This window comes from Ptiloglossa arizonensis, chromosome 8 (assembly GCF_051014685.1).
Source record: "Ptiloglossa arizonensis isolate GNS036 chromosome 8, iyPtiAriz1_principal, whole genome shotgun sequence".
Classification (NCBI taxonomy): domain Eukaryota; kingdom Metazoa; phylum Arthropoda; class Insecta; order Hymenoptera; family Colletidae; genus Ptiloglossa; species Ptiloglossa arizonensis.
The window spans coordinates 10,817,510-10,840,137 of record NC_135055.1 but is presented as its reverse complement, the minus strand read 5'-3'; the positions used below and the strand labels follow the sequence as shown (position 1 = coordinate 10,840,137).

Sequence of the window (22,628 nt, the reverse complement as noted above, 5' to 3'; positions counted from 1 at the left end):
AATATTAGAATTTGCACTATACTTTGTTCGTTAGGTCTAGCGTCGGGTCTCTCAATCGGTACACATGGGCCAGAAGCGAACGTCGCGCGGACGTTTTGCGTATACAGGGATGCACGTGTGTTTCGAGTAAACGTTTGTATAATTTTAGAAGAGACAGGCACAACCGATGGCAACGACGAGCTCGTGGAAAAGCGTTTCGCGATCGTTAGCTAGATCGTTCGAGAAGTTCTCGATCCATCGAACGAATACTCCCCGTTTCTAATGCATTTACGCTAAACTGCGTTTCTCCCATCTTTGCATCCGCACCGTTAATAATTACTTTCTGCATGCCCAGAGACGTGTCTTTACGAGACTCGAATATCGATTAATTTACGTATGTCGAAAAAGGGTAATCCTTTTAACTTGACGCGGGAATCTAGCGAATATCTAAGCATCGTTTTAATCGACGACGAAATTTTGGAGGTGTCTAAACTACGTAATTGAGGTAGAATTACACCATGGTAAATTCGAGACGACGTACATACATGCGAGGAGATTACGATTCGCTCGCAACCGCGCGATAGTCAGGTCTATACTCGACCAATGGAAACGGATAAGAAGGGCCGGTGTATTGTTTTTTTTCTTTTTCGGTTTTTCTTTCCTTCGGATATCGATGCCCATCTTTTAGGGAAACGGTAATGCCACGACCGTGGATGCTAGCGTATAATTTCGAGTCGTTATCGTTACTTGTTATCATTATATATACCTAACGATATTATCGATACACGTTACACTTACAAACTGACTCTATGTAACGACTAGAATCGTGACGATCTATGCGTACTATCACCACTTTCGTTCATGCTACATGCGATGAGAACTCCACTCGATAGGAAATAACGAAGTCGATCCAAACGCGAATACGTATTACCAGATCTGAAATCGGCGAACGAGCGATCGAAGATTTATTGCTACGGACCTAGCCACCGAATACGAAGTCGATCGAACTCGAATCGTCGATCTTCATCGTTGCGTATCATTCGATACGTTAAAATTACGAAACGATTCTCAATCGCGAGCGGCTGTATTTCAAGACTGTCGCTTTCAAGTGTTACCACGTCGTGATTCGGTTTCAAAGAGTATGGAAGCTACCAGGTGGTTCAATTAGTTTCGTCGTTCTATAAAACTTATTGAACAATACTAGGTTGTTCGATAAATTTTATCGAACGACGAAACTTCTTACTTCATGATCGAAAATAGATTTACCGTTTACGTTGGAGGCATCTCTTCGACTCGATTGGTACGACGAAGAGCGAAAATATGGCCGCGCATGGACGAGAAAGGAATACTCGAATCGTTCAACGCGAACATCGATGGACAAAGATGTTACGATGAATCATTGGAGAGAGAAAAAAAAAAATCTCACGCAGCTCGTGGCAAGAAGTCGAAATTGAGACAACGTCGGATGAAAATTGAAATTCGTTGCTTCTCGAAATTGGGAAATTCCTCGACGACTCGCGATTATTAAAAACCGGTGAACTTTCGATGAAAAAGTCGAGGATCGATAATACGCTCGCGCGATCCCGAAGATCTGGCAATCGATTTTCACGGATCGTTTCTAGCTGGTTTCTAGCTGGCCCACTACCGACGCGATCGGATAACGATAGAAACTGAACGCTTACGTCAAAACTCGCCTCCGCTCACCTTACAAAATATTTGTGCCGTTTTATACAAAAAGAAAAACTTAAGCTTAACCCCTTAACCGACGAACTCTATACACTAAAGACCGCGATAAGGTATGATACAGAGTTTGTACAAACGCGTCGCGTACGTGTTACAACTTATAACAACACGTTGGTATTACATTCCTGCGAGGTTACGCATACGCTTCACGGAACGCGGATCCGCGTAATTACACTCTAGGAACATCTCGAGGACATCGTTAGTGTCCTCCTTTGCGAGGCCCTCGTTTATCGGTTTTTGGCGCCTCGTTGACGACGCCGATTCGAAAGTTACGTTACGCGTCGACCGAAAGGGCCGATCCGCGGTCGTTGACAAAGAAAGGTCGACTCTCTCTCTCTCTCTCTCGACGAAGAGAACATCCACGATCGGCTGTTACATCGCGAGCCTAACGCTTTCGTTTCGTTTTTCTTTTCTTTTTTTTTTTTGCAACGTCGACGAAAGTGGCCCGTTTCACATTCTTTGTGCCAACTCTGTATAATACATACAGAATCGATCTTCTATATACCTGTAAGTACGAGAAATGCATGACTGGTCGACGTTATTCTCGCGCGAGCTTAACGAGCTTAATGCTGTATGTACAGACGTATTTACGTTCGTGTCGCCGTTCGTCGAGCTCGACTTCGGCGACGCTTTAGAATACGTACGATCGCTTGAAATTTTCTTCCCGAAAGCCCGACTCGAGACCGTTCCCGGACACTCCGTCTCGTATCTGTACGAAGTAACGAGTTTGTCCGGGAACGTTTCGTCGCGCGATCGGTTACTCGCGAGTATCGCGAGAATCGCTCTTAAATTAATCGCAACGAATTATCGGCCGACGTTCACAAGAGGCTACGCGAAAGAGTCGTTGACGTTTGCGCGCGCGCAAAGAACACTTCGATTTCGATCGTTGTTCGTGTACATCGCGATCGATCAACGTCGGTGAACGTCGCGCGTTCAACCGGTACACGGTCGACGTGTACGTTAATCGTTTCCACGCGATGTGTCTCCTTTAAAATAGAAACGAAAGGTTTCTTTGCGCGCGTACGTTCGCGTTCGTCGGCTACGAGTTTTCGAGCAACTTCGACGCGGACTGATTTGTCAGAATCGGTAAACATCGTTTGTCCGTCTCCCTTGATCTCTATCTCTGTTTGGAAGATAATCGGTTCGTTTCGTCAGCGGGTTCAAAGACGTATTACGACAACGATCGTGTATCTTTTGTGGCACTACGAAGGAAGCTTCGTTCCGACAATGTTCGCCGGGCTACCCGACTCGACGACGCGAGTTTCGCATTGGGCGAAAAATGCGTCACGCGTACCATCGAATCGAACAGTCGGTCGATCTTGAAGTCTAACGGTGCTCGAACCGCGAGATTTCGATCAGCGAGCCGAGGTGTCTTTGCCACAAAGTACGTCCCTGACCGCCCTGCTGCCGCACCCAGGTCACCCTCAACGACCATTTCCTGCCCCATCGTGTTAAGCCGTGTGCTCGGTGATTCAACGAATCGCAAAACTGCTGCAGCTTTAGGCGTCGATTTGTCCGGACTACGGTGCTCCAGTGCAGAAAGCGTGAAACGAACGGTCTCTCGTAAACGGTTCCTTTCGTTTCGTGGATAGCGCGGAATCTGATTCTTTCGCTAAATTCTTCACAGCGAACGAACGAACGAATCCACCGTAGGGAGCCGTGAAACGCGATGCAAATCGAAACGGTGCTGTCCCATTCGTCACCGAAGGTCTCGTCTCGAAGTGACCGGAATCGGGCTCGAATCGATCGCTCTTTCGAATTTTCCTTCTCTCGAGAAATTCGAGAGACAGAGTAGCGCACGATCTTTCGCCAAGTTTTATCTCGCGTCGGGTCGACGGCTCGTCTCTCGAAATGTTCGAAAACGCGTGGCCTTTCCGAGCGAAGAGACGAGGAAAGTTCCTCGAGAGATCTTAAAAGATCGATCGATTTTGTCCCGATACGGTGACCCACAGCGATATCGTGACACGTTAGATATCTTTTCTCGACGTCTCGAAACGCGACACGGTATCAAGACGTCCCGAGACAGCGGATAAAACGTCGAATCGTTTTTCCAAAGGACACGGTTCACACCCTAGAAGCTTCGAACGGTGTCAACCGTCACGGTCGACATTGTCTCTTCGCGCTCCTATCTCGTGTCAATCCATACGGGATTTCTTTACGATTCCCTACGGCAACGACTCGACATATTTGCAACGAAGACGACACCGCGAACAGTTCGAGACTTCGGATTCCACGCTTCTCCACGCACGACCGGATATGTACATATGTACGTGCAAGCAGGATTTGCTCTATTCGTGTGTATAGTATCCTGCCGATGTAGCGCCTAATTAGCGAAGTATGTATCGATCGCGTCGTGGTTGGACGTTGAAAAGAAAAATAGTCGAGAAACGTTGTACGTTCTCGCAGCACGCCGCGTTAACGACTGACGCGACCTAGGGAATCGTCGCTCCGCCACGTTCGGAATTCTTTAAAGATCGAAGTTGGTGAGACGCGTAAATGGAAGTTGGCCTCTAAATGTTTCACCCCCTAAAAGGCACTCCGATCGTCGGTCCGAATTATTGTCGTTGCACCAACTTTCCTACATGGAAGAGGAATTCCTACGCGCGGAGCGATTTTGTCCGTGTTTGTCGCTCCGAATCGTGGTTACGAGAGCTCGTGTCAAATTCGTCGTTAACGACCAACGAAACGTGCCGCGAGACGCGTTTCGATATGAACATTCGCCGCCGTTCGAGTCTCCGTTCGCGTTTCGTGTTACAAACCCGTTGGAACGTTTCTCTTTTCCCGTGGATCGTTAACGGTCAGTCAGGAACGGCGACGAAACGTTACACTAGCGCGACTTACAAACTGCCGTACGACGAAAGGAGCCTAAGTAGCGCTGATTATTGCTTCGACGAAACGGTAGCTTCCGTGTTCAAGCTGGGTAAAGCGATTTCTGTACCTGTTCGCAACGGACATCGATTCTCGTCGATACGGCCGTGTTATTGCCACCGAATGTGTCGAGTTTCATCGTGCGTACGACGATCACCGAATCCACGTTCCACGTGTCCGTTTGTTCGCGTTTGTTCGGTATACTCGGCACGGTGAAACTCAAATTGTAAAAGTATTCGCTAGGATCGTGTGCTCCGAGTGACGTAGAATTCGTGTCTTAGTCGTCGATTGGATCGCGATTACGAGGCGATTACAGTTCAAACGTACGCATCGATTTTTCGAAGTTTGACCCGATCGCTCGACCGACCGTTCCTTGAACAATCTTTCCATTTCGATCGAACAAAGGGACGAACGCGTTCGAAAATTCAACGAGACGGAATCACATCGGAATCGTCGATCGTCGAACAGTGGAAACCACCGCGAGAGGATAACTCGAACAAAGAATTGGAGTTTTCGAGGACCGTAATCGCGAACGTTCTTCGAACGAACGATTCGCTCGGAACGGGACGCGTGCGTTTCTTTTTTTTTTTTTTTTCGTGTAAAAAGCATGGCTGCGTTTGTCGTCGGTTTCCTTGGTTCTCGTCGTGTTTCATGGCAGTCACGTTCAGCGAGTTAACGTCGCTTTTGTTACGCGGTGTAATTCGCACGGAAAGCCCGCGATATTTCTATATTGAGCAACGCAGAAACGTGTACCGTAAACTAATCGCTCGAGCACGTGATTCGTGCTCGAAGCAATTACAAATGAAACGTACACGTCGACGATTTAACGATCACTTTTGAAAAGAAAGCGTTCTCAAAGATCAATCGTTGGCGCACGAATTCGCCACGCTTCGAATGTACCGTAAACGATCCCGCGATCGGATCGTTCAATTTCTCGATCGCGGTGCCGATCGACCGGCCGCGTGACACTTAGTTCTGTTCTCTCGTTTCGAGTTTGCAATGAAAATTTCGATCGACGTTCATTTTGGTTTACCTTTGAGAAGAACGACATTTCGTATTCGTTGTTAAATATTTTAGAAACGAAATAAAGCTTCGAGAATTTGTGCTCTTTCGAAGATGTTCTCGGAGGAAATCGGTTGAAATTTATTCACCGAATGAACAATTTTTTGTATTTCGAAGGGACTCGTGTTACGATTTACTATTTCTTGTTCTCTTTGCCACGGTACGGTAAATAAAATACGAAGATCGAGATACGCGTACAAGACGAGAATCTCGATAATATTTCAAGTCGTACCGCTCGATCTTGCCCGAACCTTATATTTTTAAACACTTCGTTCAAAGGTACGGTAGAATCTTTCAAATTTGGCATCAACGAGATAAATCATTTTACGAGAAACAAATAATATTGAAATCGAAACGCGAAATATTACAAAATCGACGATCTACGTAATTACGTAAGAGACGACGTACTATAATCTTTGCAGTATCTAAATTTTTGCGAAGTATTATCTAAATGAAAATCGTGTAACGAACAAATAAGGCGATACAGACAGTAGAAACGAAACGTGTTTAGCCAAGACGTTCACCATGATATCCTTCATCGATCAACATCTTTAAAAACTATCAAGGCACACAGTCGAAAAGACTGCTGGTCGATTTTTTTGTTACTCTTATAATACGATATATGTATTCAATAATATGATAAAAGCTAGTCGAAGTAGGATTTACCGTAGCGTCGAGTAATGTATCTTTACTCTTTAACTTACATTGAACATTGCAACATAAAGGTAACCGCTACAATAGGGACTTCATATTCGTTTTAAGTTTTCCAATGATACTAGGTTGTTCGATAAATTTTATCGAACGACAAAACTTATCGAACAACCTGACGACATCGTCGCAAGATCCGTGGATGTCACGAATCGATATCGGTTTGAACTTTTGTTTATTTTCTACAAAATAATTTATCCCCGAAGAGGTGGCAATATTTTCAAGCGATAAATTAATTTCTTAATCGCGAAGAATATCGTGCTTCGTGCGCGTTCGCGTGGCAATAAAACGTTAAAAAACTCCAATTCGCCCGATAAAGTATTCGAGATATTCCAACGATACTTTCCAACCATAAATTGCGTTTTCACGATAGCAAGGCGAAATCTTGACCAACAATGAAATAACTTTTGCAAAAATTCTAAATCTGACCTCCATCCAGGGACATTTTCCTGACTGGGAAAATTTGTCCCTTTTAGAGACGTGCAGAAGGTTCTTAGTGTTTGTTTATGACGATAGTTAACATATTAACGCGTTAAACGCCATGGTGGTCCCTGGGGATCGGTACTCCAAAGTTACAACTCTCCAAAACGTTTACAAGACGCAAACTCTAATACTTGTAAACTTTTAAATAGCTGTCGTTGGCAATACTAGGTTGTTCGATAAGTTTTGTCAGTTAAATCAAACTTATCGAACAGTACTACATTGAACAGTACTGTTGAATAAGTGTTATCGAACGTCAAAATTGATCGAACAACCTATTAATACAAAGTAACAAGTACATCGATAAATTATCGAACACTTGGACTCTCTACCCTACAAATCGTAACGAATATCGGGGACACCCTCGAGTAAAGAAAACTGACATGGCGTTTAACGTGTTAAGAATCTAATAGAGGTCGCGAAGGTAACGATTTGTCGCAGCTATCCTACGTCGAGTAGGAATGTTTCTTGTATGGCTTCGTCGTAATACCGTGAGATAGGTTGTACATAAAACGAAACCTCGAACGTAACACTTAACAGCCAACGGCCAAACGTTCGTATCGACTGTATGAATTATTGTACGAGAAATCGTAGCGTCCGTGACATCTACACGCGTCCCATTTTTCCAAAGGAACCATCACGTTAGCCTCGAACGTTACCAAAGCCAATTTCATCCATCGTCGATCCGTTGATGCCAAACTGTCCTTTCTACCGTATACATTTAACTCTTTGGACTCGAGAATAGATCCTCGGTCGCCATCTAATTCCGGTGTACTGTTTTCCATTCGGAAAAACTTCGCGGTTTGGACTTCGAATTGGAATTGAAATATTACGTTCTTGTAGCGTGTAAACTCGTGAAGACGAAGTGTATAAAAATGTTCCGTTCCAGATGAGTTTTACGACTCGAAGGATTTTCTCGAGGTTTTCGGTAGCAAACAAGCCTCGTGCGCGAACGGTTAGAAACCGTGGGAGCGATTTGTTTGGTGGGCGACATTGGCGCGTGATATCCCTTCGAAATACGGTAAATGTTCGTTCAACGAGCACCGGCGGATCTTGTCGTGATGTCCGCGAGAGCTCGACGTGTACGCTTCGCTGGGGCAGGCGAGGTTCTTCCTAGAAAAGCAGAAAGGAAACCCGAGTGCGGCGAGCGTCCCCCTTGGCCCGTCGGGCCATCCCAAACTGTCAGACGGACGGGTCGCTGCCGGGGGCGGAGCCCGTCTTGCTGCCGTCGACACCAGCACCGCCACCGTCGCCGTCGGCGCCCGCACCCTCTCCGCCCCTGTACGGCGAGCCGCCGGCCCCATGCGCCGACAGACCTCGGAAATCCAGGTTGTACTGAAATACAGAAGCCCAAAACAGCAGGTTATCGGGTGCTCAGTATCGGAGCTTCGAGCGACTTTCAAGTTTCCCTAGTCGCGCAAGGGGATGCTACAGTCGAGGCGAAAGATCTTGCTCGAGGACCACTTCGTTCCGTTTCGTCACTGACTCGAAGGAGGGAAAAGAAAAATACGAGTAGCGCTAAGAGGAGAATCGAAGATCGTCCAACTCCTCGATAAAACGTCGCGTGCCCTCCCCCGTTAAAACGCACCGAATCGTCCCGCGCCACTGTGGGTATAGTTTTCGGTTCGAACGATCGGCTACCGTGAACTCGAAAACTCGATCGAATTTCAAAGCGTATCGAAGCGATAGTAACTTTCCGTACTTCTCGTTTTATCGTCGCCAGAGCACGTTTCGATGGATTGGCAGATTTCTCGGAAGGTAGTTGGATCGAACACGACCGTGTCCGGATTGTTTTTAATTAGGCGATGTTGAATGTACAGTAGTGTCGGGCTCATGGGTCTCGGGATCATATCTGGACGGTTATCACGGGATGTGGATGATCCAGGAATTCTCGCTCGCCTCGGGATGGGTAAACAGTCGAAACGAGGAATATCCAGTGCGAGAGAGATAACGATACTCGATTCGGATACGTTTATTTAGTTTAGATAGGAAACGTCGAGGCTGCATATACCGCGAAGTCAATTCTTAGAACTGGTGGAGATAAAAACGGATCGTAAATTTGTACGAGTATTTGTACCATTGCAATTACTGCAATATCGAACTTTGAATAAAAAAGAAACGTTTTCATCGAGATAAATATCTGTTGAGAACTTTAAATAAACTTGGAATTATTGTGTTTTATTTCCAAAATAATAGGTTGTTCGCTAAGTTTTGTCGTTCGATAAAACTTATCGAGCAACATAGTACTGTACTGTTCGATAAGTTTGATCGTACGACGTGTCAGCTTTGGAAATGATTTGTGCAACGTGTAAGCGAACATTGTCCGAATACGGCCGAGTTTGGTCTCATTTCGATTGGGAGAACGAATTTATCAATCCATCGATAATACTTTCGCGAAGATACAATGAGAAATATAAAAGTTGCCAATTTGTATATTAGCGTTGTTACGCCAATGCGCGTGTGACGTCGCTTTGAAGTTCGGCGTCACCGATCGCCCGGAACACGATCCGTGCTTGCAGTTGCACTCGCGCTTGCAATTGCACTCGCTCATAGGTTCACAGATGATTGGGTCTCGAGATACAAGATATCGATTCTAGCGACAAATTCGCGACAGTCCCTCCTTAAAAAGTTTTCCGCGGACCCGAAACTATGTCTTTTATCGAGGAGTTACCGTATCTACGATGCGTATGTAATAAGAACCGAGACAGGTGGCGAAAACAAAGTGACCTCGAGAAGCCAAAAGCTTTTGTTCCAACTATAATTCCCCTCTCGTTTCAAACGTCGCACGAGAAATATTTTGGAGTTCGTGTACGATTTCATTGTTCGCGCGAAATCGGATTTATTAGTATTTATTACTCGTTCTACTTTGTTGTATAAACACCTACTAAAGTTTCGCGAATTGTACAATATTTTTATATTTTCACGAATTTATAAACGGGTTTATTTCGGTTATTAATGTATGAATAGGAATCCGTTTCGAGCGAAAGATTAGATTTGATTGTTGATATTAATATGTCTTTACTGGTAGACTTTTGGCACTTTATATATTTTAAACGTTATAGAGCAATGTTTTACTATAGAACTTGGAATGAAAAAGAGACGTTCCACCGCGATAAATATCTCTTTTACGAGAACTTTAAATAAACTCGGAGCTATTGCGCTTTATTTCCAAAATACTTTCGTACGACATGTTAGCTTTCTAGATATTAATTATCCCAGTTATTTTAGTTGCGTGTAAACTTCTTCGAAAACGTCGTTGACGCGATTATTAACGGTCCCACCATCGAGAGAAGTAAACAGCATTGTTAGGTACTTTATCGCATAAGAATACCTTAACGATATTAAAAATGTACGAAATGTTATTACTCTACAAATTGATGTTTGAGAAAGTAATTCGTAATTATTATTTTAGTATATTAAAGTAAGCGTTATTTTCTGTAGTTCTCGGTATATCAGACCGTAACACGAATAGAAAAAAAAAAAGAAATGAAGTTTGTTACGGAACATTGCATTGCGCCCATTCCTGTAAAGACAGCTGAAAACAGTAGATCGATTATCAGTTCACCTTCGTGCTGTGGATTATGTTGTACATATATTGTCACCGTGTAACTTGTTAATCGAAGCAAAGCTGTTGCGATCAAAATGTCTGCAAAGATACAGTAAGAAAATATTCAGGCCAGTTCACTACAGCGACAGAAATGCCTACGCGTAAAATGTTCCATGAAAATAGCCATAAGAAGTAAAGGAAAAAATACTAGACGAACGCAAATGACTGAAAACGATCGATCAATACCTGCAAATAGACGGTTCAATAATTAATTACAGATAAATTGCTTCGCGAGGGACACCCAATAAACTAGATAAGAGACTGAATTCATCGAACTCGATAAATTGACCCAATATTTAAATTCCGTTCAAGCTAGTTACGCTCTATCACATTTTAATCTTTGCACTGTTTCTCGACATTTTGTCGAACAAAAATAAATTTAATTTATATCCTCCGACCATGTGGATTTAATAAACAACCGATTGAAATTTCTCTCAATTACGATTCGTAACGTACGTAGGTACGTAACAAGTAATCCAAAGACAAAAGAGAAACGCAAATTTCTGAAAGGTATCCGAGATAAGAATATTCGATTTTCATTTCGTTCGAGGAACCGCAAATATCGCGATAAATTTCTCGAGTAACATCGATCAGATTCAACCGTGTACAAATAATTAATTGGAATCTTCTTGAAACGGAATACGCTCACGTCGAAAGATTAATTCGAGAACGGTGAATTCAGTTTCGTCTCGGTTTCATCGAAACCATGAAATTTGATTAACCCAGTTCGTAGTTACAGAACCCTGTGTTTCCACGGATGGAAGCTCGCCCCTTGGAAAAGTCACTTCCCATGAGACGTGTCGCTCGATCGATCGTAATTCGATCATTCACCCTCGGCCAATCGCGTTACCAAGAACAAACGTGTAATAACGACAACGCCGTCGAAAGCAACACGTCGTAAGCGGCAAACAAAATCAAAATGTAAAAAGAAACGACAAAAAGAAGTGGAAACCAAAGTCGAACCTGTGCAAAAGAAAGAACAGTGCTTCGGCGTGCGCATGTAGCATCGTGGCTGCGCACGAGAACACATGCGACCTTCACGGTGCAACGAGAGTCTGTGTTATCTCGGTAGAGTGGTGTGTCTTAGGTGCTGCAGCTGCGCTTGTTGCAACTGTAGCTGCAGTAGCTGAAGATTCTGTAGGCAATACGGTGCCTGTGGTCCACAACCGGTCGTGTGGATGGTCGACGAGTATGGTAGGACAGAGGGATGAACGAAGGAAGCGGAATTACGTGAGCCACTGGTGGAACTCGGTAGTGGTAGGGTGTTGGTATTGAAGAGCGGGAAGTTCAGGCCAGGTCCTCTCAAAATACCGTGTAATTGGGCAGAGGTTAAGGGATGGGGCTGCACGTAGGGACTCGTCGATGGTAGCAATTGGGGACTAACTGGGTACAAGCAATCCTCTTCGCCTAGGCCAGGCACCGTTGTCGGACTGAGCTCCACGTACTGCGGCATGGTGACATTGTGCTATTCGATGAATACATGGAAGGACATGTACACACTTTAGGCGTGATATGATAGCGTTGCGACTTTTACGTTCCTCCTGTGCGAATATTCACCTAGCGGTGATTTAGACACCGGTGATAGACCTTTATCGGTTAATAAATATTAAAATGGAACCGCGCTCGGTAGAAGCTTTCGCCTGTGCAAACGAGACGAATGTTACTCAGTTTTGTATCATCTTCGGAGATGAGAATCGATCTAAGAACAAACAGTGACAAAAATAAACGAGATAGGCGCTACTGATAGAAATTTCAACGAAAACGAGAAGAATAATATCTCTATGGATAATTAAATATTTTCAAAAGCCGATCGAACAAACGTAACATTTACGGAGACGTTAAGATTGAGTATTGTATCGAATTCAATGTTGATTGGTTAACCTAGGTCAAACTTTGTGTTCGTTTTTTATATAAATAATAACCAAGTGTGAGCGTTCATTACGGGCAGCTGTCTAGAGAGATGAAAACATTTGTACAGTAACGCGTACGAAGTTCAGAATGAACTTTTTTTAGAAGTTTGTGGCAGAAGTGTAACGTGGTGGTTGTGGTGAGATCTAATCGTCATCGCAAGTAATTTAGCAAATCATTTTTTTACATTATTTTCAGAGAGTTTATCAGAGAATTCAAATCAGTTTTGAGAGGTACAAAATGATTAAGGGTATCTTTTACTATAGTCGTTTATAAATTAAACTTTGTTTCGTTGCATTTCCTTGAAGTTTCGTAAGTCGGAAACACATTTATAAATGATTAGATTGAAATCCGGCAAATTTGGGAAATTGTAGGCGATTGAAAGCCAACCGCGAGCAAATAAAGTCGGAACGCTCGGTGGATGTGGAGCGCTTGCTTAACTTTTAATCAAAGTAATTAAATGATTAAAGTAATCGTTGAATTTCAGTAACGAACTTTGTCACAGTATACATAGTTGCTTGCACAGATGAAACCGTAGAGTCGCGGTGTTCAACTTTAACGCTGATTTTCTCCAAATTACATTTTCCTAGTTCACGTCTCTAAAAACTTCCACACTGATGAACCAATCTGTACGAAATTTGAAACACGTATAGAGTAAATGTATTTTAAATATATGCAATAATTTTTTACTTTTGCTGTATAATTTTTCTACTTTTCTTTAAAGTCAATACTTCTAAAATCTTCGATGTTTTTGATCAATTTCAAGATATCGGTAAGGTAAATATTTATCTTCAATATTTGTTTGTCTTTTTGCTTCAGGTCACAACTTTCAAATCTGTTTTACCAAGATACTTTGGATAACTTGTTTTTCCAATAAATTAATATTTCTTTATGTACACAAATACTCGTGATAGATGTGAATAATACTTGAGATAGATGTAAACAAATATGCACAGTTTGGGAAAGAAAATCTGGGGTTCTTGCTTCTTCACACAATAGTACTTGGTTATTATTTAAGTAGAATACGATTGTATAAGTTGCCCAATTAAATACAACCTATCGGTGTTAGGTGATATACTCTTGCAATGAAAAAGTTTAGGAGTTTGAGTTTTTATTCTGATTCTTGTGCATTATTCCATCGATTCACTTACATAATTTTTGAGGAATTTGGATATTTTTCAATGGTAAAGAAATTGCAACGAAAATAATGGTAGCAGCACAAGATGCACTTTTTGCCACACAGAATACTAACACAGTGATTCTTCACCGCTGTGACGTGAAAGGTTGCGCAATAGATTTGATCTATTGAATATTTATTTTATACAATTTCTATGATTATTATTCACGATTAAGGACCGTGCCAGAATTTTTAGCTCCAATTGTTTCCGGAGCTCGAAAAGATGAAGAATTTTCTGTTATATTGTAGGCGCGTTTCAAAAGATTAAGAATCACTGCTCTAATATAATATATATATAATTATTATTGCCCATGCATCGGTAAAATACGTAAGCTTCTATTCTCTTATCGGAACGATGAAACAAAATGAATTCACACTGGTACCGATTATCTTACGACAAATATTCGCACAGAATAAACTGTTTACGATTTCAAAGTTTTACGCACAGCTATACGTTTATAAAAAATTTAAACATCTCCTGCTGACACAAAGCTAGCTATGATAAAAAAGTATTGTTCAATCCTTCCTCGTGAGCTCGATAAGCTAAGTCTTCGAATCTATCGAATCTAACATCGAACTTAATGGAGTATCGATAACATTAATATTGTACGATGAAACTAGTTATAATTGCTTGATCTACTAATTGAAAAAATATCACAAAGAGCAAAGACTGAACGTTCTCCCGTTCTCGAGCGCAAAATTAAAACTTAAAGATACTGAACAAAAGACAAAATCGTAAGGTGAATAAAAATCGTAATCTGTGCAATTGATACTTGAATTTTTGTGTGCGACACAGAGAAATGGTTAGAGTAGATCGACACGTGTGCGTATCTTACCTTTGTGGCGCAGACGAAACATGTGGTGACCACTTTCGAAATCACGTTCATCAGATTCTTTGTTTCTTGTATTACGTTATCGACTTTCGTGAAGGTGGCGGCTTTTCCAACGGTGGGGTTCTTCACGGTAAACTGGAGCTGCTGGACGTATGTCGGCACACGATCGAGATTTTCCAGAAGTTCTTTCTTGTGCGGGCCCCCTGGTACCTACGCCCATGCAACATTGTATACAAACTTACGTCGTCATTCGTATCGCGAGGCAAACGCGTTCGTGTACTGTTTACAACGATTCGAGCAAGTATACACACATATGTATGCATATGCCATACAAAATTTAATAAAGAGCGACAATAGTTGCGTTGTGCTGAATTACACAGTTAAGGAATATGTAAAATTTTGACGTAATTACATCTCACAATTTTCATTTAGATATTAATCGAGTGTACAAAATTTAAGACAGAAATATTATATTGATTGAAGCTGATAGTAATTGATAAGTCACGTAATTTATCAAATACTTTCTTTTATTTAATCAATATCTAATCACTCACTATACGTTTTTGGAAAAGTATGGAATACATAGCTTGAGTTCTTACATTAATAAAAAAAATGTAAGACATAAGAAATACTGAAAGGAAGTATTTATCTGAACAATAAGGAGTTGATAATAATTTGAATTCTTTTCAGCACATTTTTCATAAATTTAAAAAATTTTTTAAGATAAATTTCATTACATTGTTTCAATACAATTTCCTACAATAATGATAAATTTGAATTTGTTTCTTTAAAATTAGCAACTCTTTTTATTTGTCTCCAACGATTTTCTATGGAATTTGAGTAGCCACTCTAAAATAGTAAATCAAATAATAAAACAATGAAATGAAATTAGTCTTGAACGATGCAGAAACCTTATGGAAACCTTACATTTGTGTTTAATTATTGTTCCAATAAATTTTCTTCATGTCTTGTATTTTTTTTAATCAATGTAAAAATTTGAATTAAGTATGTCAAATACGTTTTCAAAAATGTATATAATCAGCTATTATATGTTGATTAAATAAAAAGTATAATAAAAGAAAATATTTGATCAATTTCGTGAGTCACTATGAATATGGTTACAAGAGTATAAAAGTTATTTCCAGTTGCTTAGATACAAAATTTCAATTCTATTAAACTCGGGTTATCTACGATAAATTGCAATTAAATTATTTTTTTTTAATAATAATTTGATTAAAATTGGAAACGATCATACAGACGTATAGAATAATTTTTCTTAACAACCATTAGTATTGTATGTGTTTTTTGGTTGAAAAAGAGTTTAATCGTATTTTAAATAATCGTTGAAAACCACCAATCACATTTGCCCTGCGAAATTATTCTTCATATATATGTAGCGTTTTTTTAAATAACTCTTCAAAGCAATGCCTGATTCTATTCTTTGTTCGTCGACTAGTAATAAATACTTTAAAATACGAATCTTGGATAGTTGTAAGATTGCATCTAATAAGTTAACAAAAAGATTCTCTATCCGTCCTAATAGAACACAATGCAAAAGATTGAACGGAAAGTGTAAATAGTTTGAGAAGAACATTAGAGAGTGACTGTGTGAATGACAGTGAAATAGTACAGACCTTGTTGTTTTTTGCAAGCTTCTCGAATGTTATACAATCAAACCACTCTTAAGATTAAACTGAACTTTGCAAAAGTGAGTACAGCCAAGACGAAGTTGAAACAAACGATTCATAAAATGAAAGCAACGCTGCTTGGGAATTATTACTCAAATTTCAGATTTTCGAATGAATTTTTTTTTAAATAAAAATCGATACGATAATCGTACCAATGTGTATTTTCTTCAGAACTTTATTTAATTTTTAAACGTTCTAGTTTCACGGCAACGATGGTACATTTCATCGTGCTGGCAGTTTAACGTGTGCATCGTCGCATCTTGATGCACGTGTGCATCATCGTGATTATTTAATGGATTCATGAATTTTAGAAATTTTGCAGATTGTTCAATTTCAATTCTCTGGTCAGTGATGTATTGCTGTTTATGAATACATTTGTTTCAATGAGTATGATGCATTGCGAACAAGTGCGGTAACTTCACCTTAGCTGTCGGTTAATAATAGTATTGATTTTTATGAACAATGGAATCGGAAGCTGGCAAAAACTGAGACATTAATAGTCATGCCCCAGATAGTGGAAGGAGGGGGACCACAATGCACATAGACGTCGTCCACAGACGGAAGCATTCCCGTAGCATCTAAAACACACCTTACTAATCGTACACAAAAAAGTCATAAATGTATGTACACAAAATAGATTTACCAACAAAATAATGATCGTAGTTAATTCAATGGCGCGACGAGTGAGAATTCAACGATAGTTTGTCTAATTCTTGAAACGAGAATCACGTTCTTGGAAAACTTTAATCGCTAATTGACGTTGCATCGGCAAATACTTTCTCTTTTTTTTTTTTTTTTTTATCGCGAGTGCAAATAAATCGTGGTAAGTATTATAAACTTGAATGTGATTCGTTCATCTAGTCCTAAATAATAAACTAACAGTGAAAAAGAAGGTTCGAATATTCTTCGTCGTTTCAAATTTCGATCGTATGAAACTTGACGCAAGAAGAATACTTCGGTTTACTTTCGGCACTTATATCGTGTGAATTTGTAGCATGTTACTGTTCGTTCAGTTTCACACTCTTATCCAATTACGATATTCGTCTCCATGAGTCGATTAATTTTCCCAGTACGAGAGGCGGCGCATTTGACGCCTGTTCTTAATTAATCGATTAACCAACGGAAAATTATTTTACTGTCGTAGTCGCTATAGAAACTGGCCGTTCCTTGCAACAACGTGCTTTCTTCTTTGGTAAAAGAAAATAGGTGTAGTTACGCTACGTCATTCAAAAGAAACGATTGTTAGGGTGATCATACTAGGTGTCATGATCTTGCATAGCAACACTTGCGTATAATAAGTATGTAACAATAACGTGTAGTGATGTAAGAGAAACGACAACACTTAACAGCAACTGGAACAATGAATTCGCAGAAAAACGAGCGGTATGCACGGCAATGTGAACGATCTGTACAAGGTGAAGATGATCTCTATGAGCCCAACAAGGGTCTAAAGTAAAGAGAGAAAGAGTTACCTGGATGGAGGCATTCAAAGAGCGAGGGTCAAAAAAGGGTTTCATAATACAGAATATATTACAAGGTTAGCGTTTTTGTTGATTTCTTTCAAGAAGAGTATAAAGAGATCAAAATGGTTTCAGGTAACTATATATATTCGGCCTAGCTAGGAGGGTCGAAAGGGCAGCAAACGTGTTAATTCGAACATGTCTAATGCTAATAACTCACACCGGAGCCACCTCGAATCCATTTGCAATGTTACTTGTATAATTCGACGCTACTTCGAAATTTTTACCATTATTGAAAAATTGACGAACCGTGTCGGTAAATTCGATCGAATCGGTGCGATGCAATACGTTTCGTACGCGTATAACCATCACCGGTGTTAGTAAATCGAAGGAAAATGATTTTGATTTTCGTTTCTCGAGACGACGCTAACGATTTCGACGATTAGATGAATTTCGACTCCGTTCTTCGATGAAATCGAGTCGAGGCGATGCTTGGATTTGACGTGGCTCTGGCGTCGCAATTACGTAAAAATGAAACTCAATAGCGAAATTCAAGGAAAAATATCTCCAATATAGCAAGGATCAAAAAACTCGGAATCAAGTCCAGTATAGAATCCGTGTAATAATAAACAACGGTAAAAAAGAATGATCGTAAATAAAGGGCGATGTACATGTATACGTGTACGTACAGAAGTCACTGTACGTGTGCGCACGTATATACATAGCATCTCAACATCAGTCCAATTAAAAATGTGTATCATTTTGCAATTTCGATGTACGAAGTCTCGGTAAGTGACACGTACCTGGTAGCTGAATTGTCTCACAATCTTGTACAATCTGTTCGCCTCCTCGGCGAAATACTCAGCTTGGGTGAACAGATCTTGGGTGGTTTTCAGGGCGCCCTCGCCCCTGGTGAACTGGTACATCGAGAACGCCATCGAGGACATGTTCTTCGCGCGTTTTACGATGTCGTTGTTCTCCTCCAGGGTGCTACCGCTCTCCTGCCACTTCTCCGTTTCCGCGTCCATCTCCGATGTGATCAGCTTCATCTCAAGGCCGGCTTTCGCGATCTTTGCTTGCTCCTCGCTGTCCAATCTCACCGGTTTCAGCGGCTTGCTCGTGGTGCCGTGTTTCTGAAAATAGACGCAGGACCTGGTCAGAGAATTCAGGCTAGATTTAATTAACACTTTGCCAACCGTCCGAGTTACCGCTCGGCTTGGGTGCTGGGCATTGCACAGTTTTCACGAACCGGGCTCAATACACAGCGTAGATCAGCGACCAGGCTCGTTCGGGCCACCTTGATCATTTCGCGTAAGAAATGGTATCGCGATACTTTTTATAATATCGTTTAACCGGTAGATAATCATCGTATACGATTCGAATGAAAAGTCATGCGATATTGACGCAACACAAAACAGTCGAGTCTCGAATCTTTTAGAAGTAAACAGAAACGTTTTCAGATTTTGATTTATTCCAATAGTTGCAAGTTTTTCGCATATTTCGAGGACCGATTTATGAGAAATTTACAAAGTTGATGAAAGCGGAACCCAAATTTCATAGACATTATAAGTCTTCGTACAAAATAAGTACTACAAAAATCGTACTAAATTATACTCGGTACGTGTTACGAACCAGAACGAACAGAAGATTATTCAACCGTTCAAGATTCGTTATAAAATGAACGCGAACTAACGAAAGGATAAGATATTAAAAGTTTACTTACTCCAGGCCGCGGCAAGGACATGTACACTTGTTTCTCTGGTCGATTCTGATTCAATTCGAGCACATCTTTCGCTACTGCGGTTACATCGGTCATGAGCCATTGCCACATATCGGCGAATACTGAAATGTACGAGAGAAACTTAATTTATCGGTGCGATTTTATTTAATTCGAAGCTGTACCCGCAATTGTGTACACAGTTTCAAGATTTTAGTTTCAATACTCGTAGGGTTCCATCGGTAACGTACTCCCAGACGATAATTCAAGAATCGAAAATTCAAATAGGACAAGCTGTGTTTCCAGATGCGCTTCAATTTACCTTCCAGATTTTCCTTAGCGATTTTACTAGTAGGATGCCTTGCCAACGTATGCGCCGCTGTCACCACTTGGGGACCGTATATTCTCAAATTAATTTCCGTAAATTTCGCTGAAACTTGCAACGATTCCGAAAGCGCAACGTGTCTCAGCATTTTGCACACCTGTCGATAAGTAAGCGATGGATTATAAATAAGAATCGACGAGTTGTCCTCGATTGAAGATCGTTCGAATCACTGTGCGCGTGTTGGTAGCTTTCAGTTCGGTTTCAAAATTGTTTAGTCGTAGTTTCGCGCGATATCCGATTTCGTCGATATCATTGAACCACGAGGCGAGGAGAATCGATTCGAGCTTCGAATCTAACGAAAACACTTCAAGTACGAAAACAAGCTTGCTTTCTGCACGAAATCGATCGTAAATCAGAACGAGACACTTACTTCGAGGATGTGGTCGATGTACTCGTGAAATCTGTCGCTGCTCTCTTGGAGGCGATTTATGTCGTTAGCCAAAGCGAGATTTCTGATCGTTGACACAAGTTCTTGGCCCGCTTTGGTTACCTGCCCGAGATCACCCGCTTGCTCCATCGTCGTCGCGCAGAGTTGCTGGCGAAGATCCCTGGTGGTGCGTAATACTCCCAGCATGGCTTGTTCCATTTCCGAACTTGGAGACCCACCGCCACCTTCGTAGTTCTGACACAAGATAATACGAATAATCGTTTCGCGATTCCACCGACACCTGCCACGTTACAACGATTATCTACCAATAATAAATTTATCACCGTCCATTCCATCGACGAAGACTCATTTTACGTAGGTGGAAAATTTCTTTTCGAAATATTCTATACGAATACTCGTAGCATTTGAGCAACGTGACGTGGACTATGGATCAAGTTCTTGAATCTTTTTTAAACTTTATTTTCACTTAAGATATTTTTGTGACTATATTTTATGAAGTATTTCTAGTTTGATCAAAGAAATCTGATGTGTTTATTTTTTTTTTACTATGAGCATCTTTTCAGTTACTATGTTTTCAGCTGGAGAAAAGGCTCTCGGAAGAGATATTAATTTTTCCAACGAAGGAAATATACATTCCTGATTAATTTTTAATATTTTGGAGTATCCACATTACCTTCGATCGTCGGAATAGTAAGATTTGAATAATTATGATTAATACTTTGTCAAGTTTAGTGCATAAAAGTGTGTGCCCTTACAGAAGGAAGAACTTTCGAATATCTATTGCAATTGGTGCAACGAGTTTTGGAATTAAGTCAACGTAGAAAATTTAGTAAAACATGTTCGTACACGAGACCACGATTTTCACTTAATAATTGTCTTTTTTGTATTTGGAATAACGAGATACTTTTCGAAATCACCGATCTGTTCCGAAAATTGAACGCCTTTAAATACCTTCGTGTATTTTAAGTATAAATAAATCGAGGAAATTACAAATCTATTTGTGGCATCAAATTGATGAAACGTTTACATTCGTGATATATCGAATACACTTAATTGAAACTTCGTGCATTCATCGTCCATCGTACATATGTATTTATAACTTCGACTAAACGATGTGTACAAATCATAAATAAACAGAATGTCCAACAGATACTCGTACAAATTCTGCTATAATATTCTATGATTAAAATAAGACGAAAATTTGACGTGTTTCGTTGAAATACGAATTTTCTGTTTATAAATAACGAATCAATTTTAGGGTAGTCGAGTAAATATTTATTCGTTATTGAAACGATATCACTGTTATTTCAAAGCTTATTTGAAATACCTGTCCTTCCAAATAAATCGATTTTCAGTTATTGAAAGATTGAAATATAATTTCAAACATGTAGTCGTTTCCTATTTTCATTTCAGATAAATTTGCAAAAGTCTGTACAGTAGTATTGTTTCGATCACTATACAGCTATTTTTAAGGATTAACATTCAAATACGAATAAGGCTATGTAAAAACTGAACAATTGTTTAAATAGCGAGACCTCTACGGAAACTTTTGGTGAAAGCACAAATGATGAAAAAACCAAAAGCAGTGCCGAGAGAAAAATTTGAAAAATCGTCTTTGTAGTGAACGTACTAAAACAATGGTAAACATTTTTCTTTATATATAGAGTACCTCGTTAGAACCAGCAACTCTATCACCTTTGTTCCTGATAATATAGCACAATGTTTAAATGCGTCTAACGTTTATCAGTGTCGACAGAAACAGCAGATAATTACGTGTAAATGATGTTATTCAAGTGTGACTACTGCGAGTCACTTTGCATTTTCTTTCGATTCGGTACTCATTAAGCGGACAACGGTCCCGTATGATATAAAAAATGTGCGATTATTTCAAAAATGAATTGTTGTCGGTGTATTTTTAAAAGGAAAACATTACGCGTTCGAATGTGCAGTGGGTATTTTTATGAATACACTCGACGTTCACTGACAAAGAGGAAAGTGTCTTTTTACCTTCATTTTTAAAGAGGGAATTGCCCGGCTGGTCTCCCGTGTCCATTCATTGGCAATAGGCTCTTATAACTGATTCAGTTTAGCCTGCTCGTTCATTCGGATTTACGTCGGAATGTCAGCTCTTTTCAACGCGAACCAAGCCAACTCGGATTACGTTTCCACGTACAATCCGGTATTATATGAAATTTTTTTGCGTCAAATCTTCCCTTCACTCGGGCAAATTGTTCTGCCCACGGTTAGACATTATCGGCAGTGTGATTTCTTCGTTTTGCGAATACCAAAAGCCATATCGATTTTCTATTCAAAGCAACGAAGCTTCGAATCCTCGATAAAGGGGCCCATTTCAATTAGTCAGTTCGATTTAATGCAAATGCAACGGGTATAAATTCACGTATCTTTAACGCGTATTTCGATAACAGCGAGTTCATTTCACCGATGATAAAAATCATCGCTAAATTATCACCAATTGTATGTTTCGAATATACTTTTCGATTGTATCATCTTTGTATCATATTTAACGGTTTGTCTTATAGTATTGAACAATCGAGTAATATCTATAAAAAAAAAAAAAATTAAACAACGAGTATCTTTTTTGGAAATTTATATCAAAGGGAAGAA

The 22,628-nt window shown here is 40.3% G+C and overlaps 2 protein-coding genes across 3 annotated transcripts in view; one reads left to right on the top strand and one right to left on the bottom strand.

The window, feature by feature from the left end:
* The window catches only part of LOC143149887 (1-phosphatidylinositol 4,5-bisphosphate phosphodiesterase epsilon-1), a 577,853-nt gene that overhangs the window by 223,724 nt on the left and 331,501 nt on the right, over positions 1-22,628 (top strand). The gene's annotated exons all lie outside the window — the stretch shown is intronic.
* Positions 7,193-22,628, bottom strand: part of Alpha-catr (alpha-catenin related) — a 115,830-nt gene continuing 100,394 nt past the window's right edge. The window contains exons 6-11 of one of the 2 annotated variants that reach the window (XM_076318055.1): positions 19,986-20,237; positions 19,553-19,712; positions 19,237-19,355; positions 18,317-18,646; positions 14,369-14,575; positions 7,193-8,175 (exon numbers count right to left, since the gene is read on the bottom strand). In XM_076318055.1, coding sequence (XP_076174170.1) covers positions 8,023-8,175; positions 14,369-14,575; positions 18,317-18,646; positions 19,237-19,355; positions 19,553-19,712; positions 19,986-20,237 — 1,221 coding nt within the window. In that variant the 3' untranslated portion in view covers positions 7,193-8,022. Of the gene's footprint in view, positions 8,176-11,507; positions 11,913-14,368; positions 14,576-18,316; positions 18,647-19,236; positions 19,356-19,552; positions 19,713-19,985; positions 20,238-22,628 lie in introns of those variants that run through there. The other variant, XM_076318054.1, reaches the window with a different exon arrangement.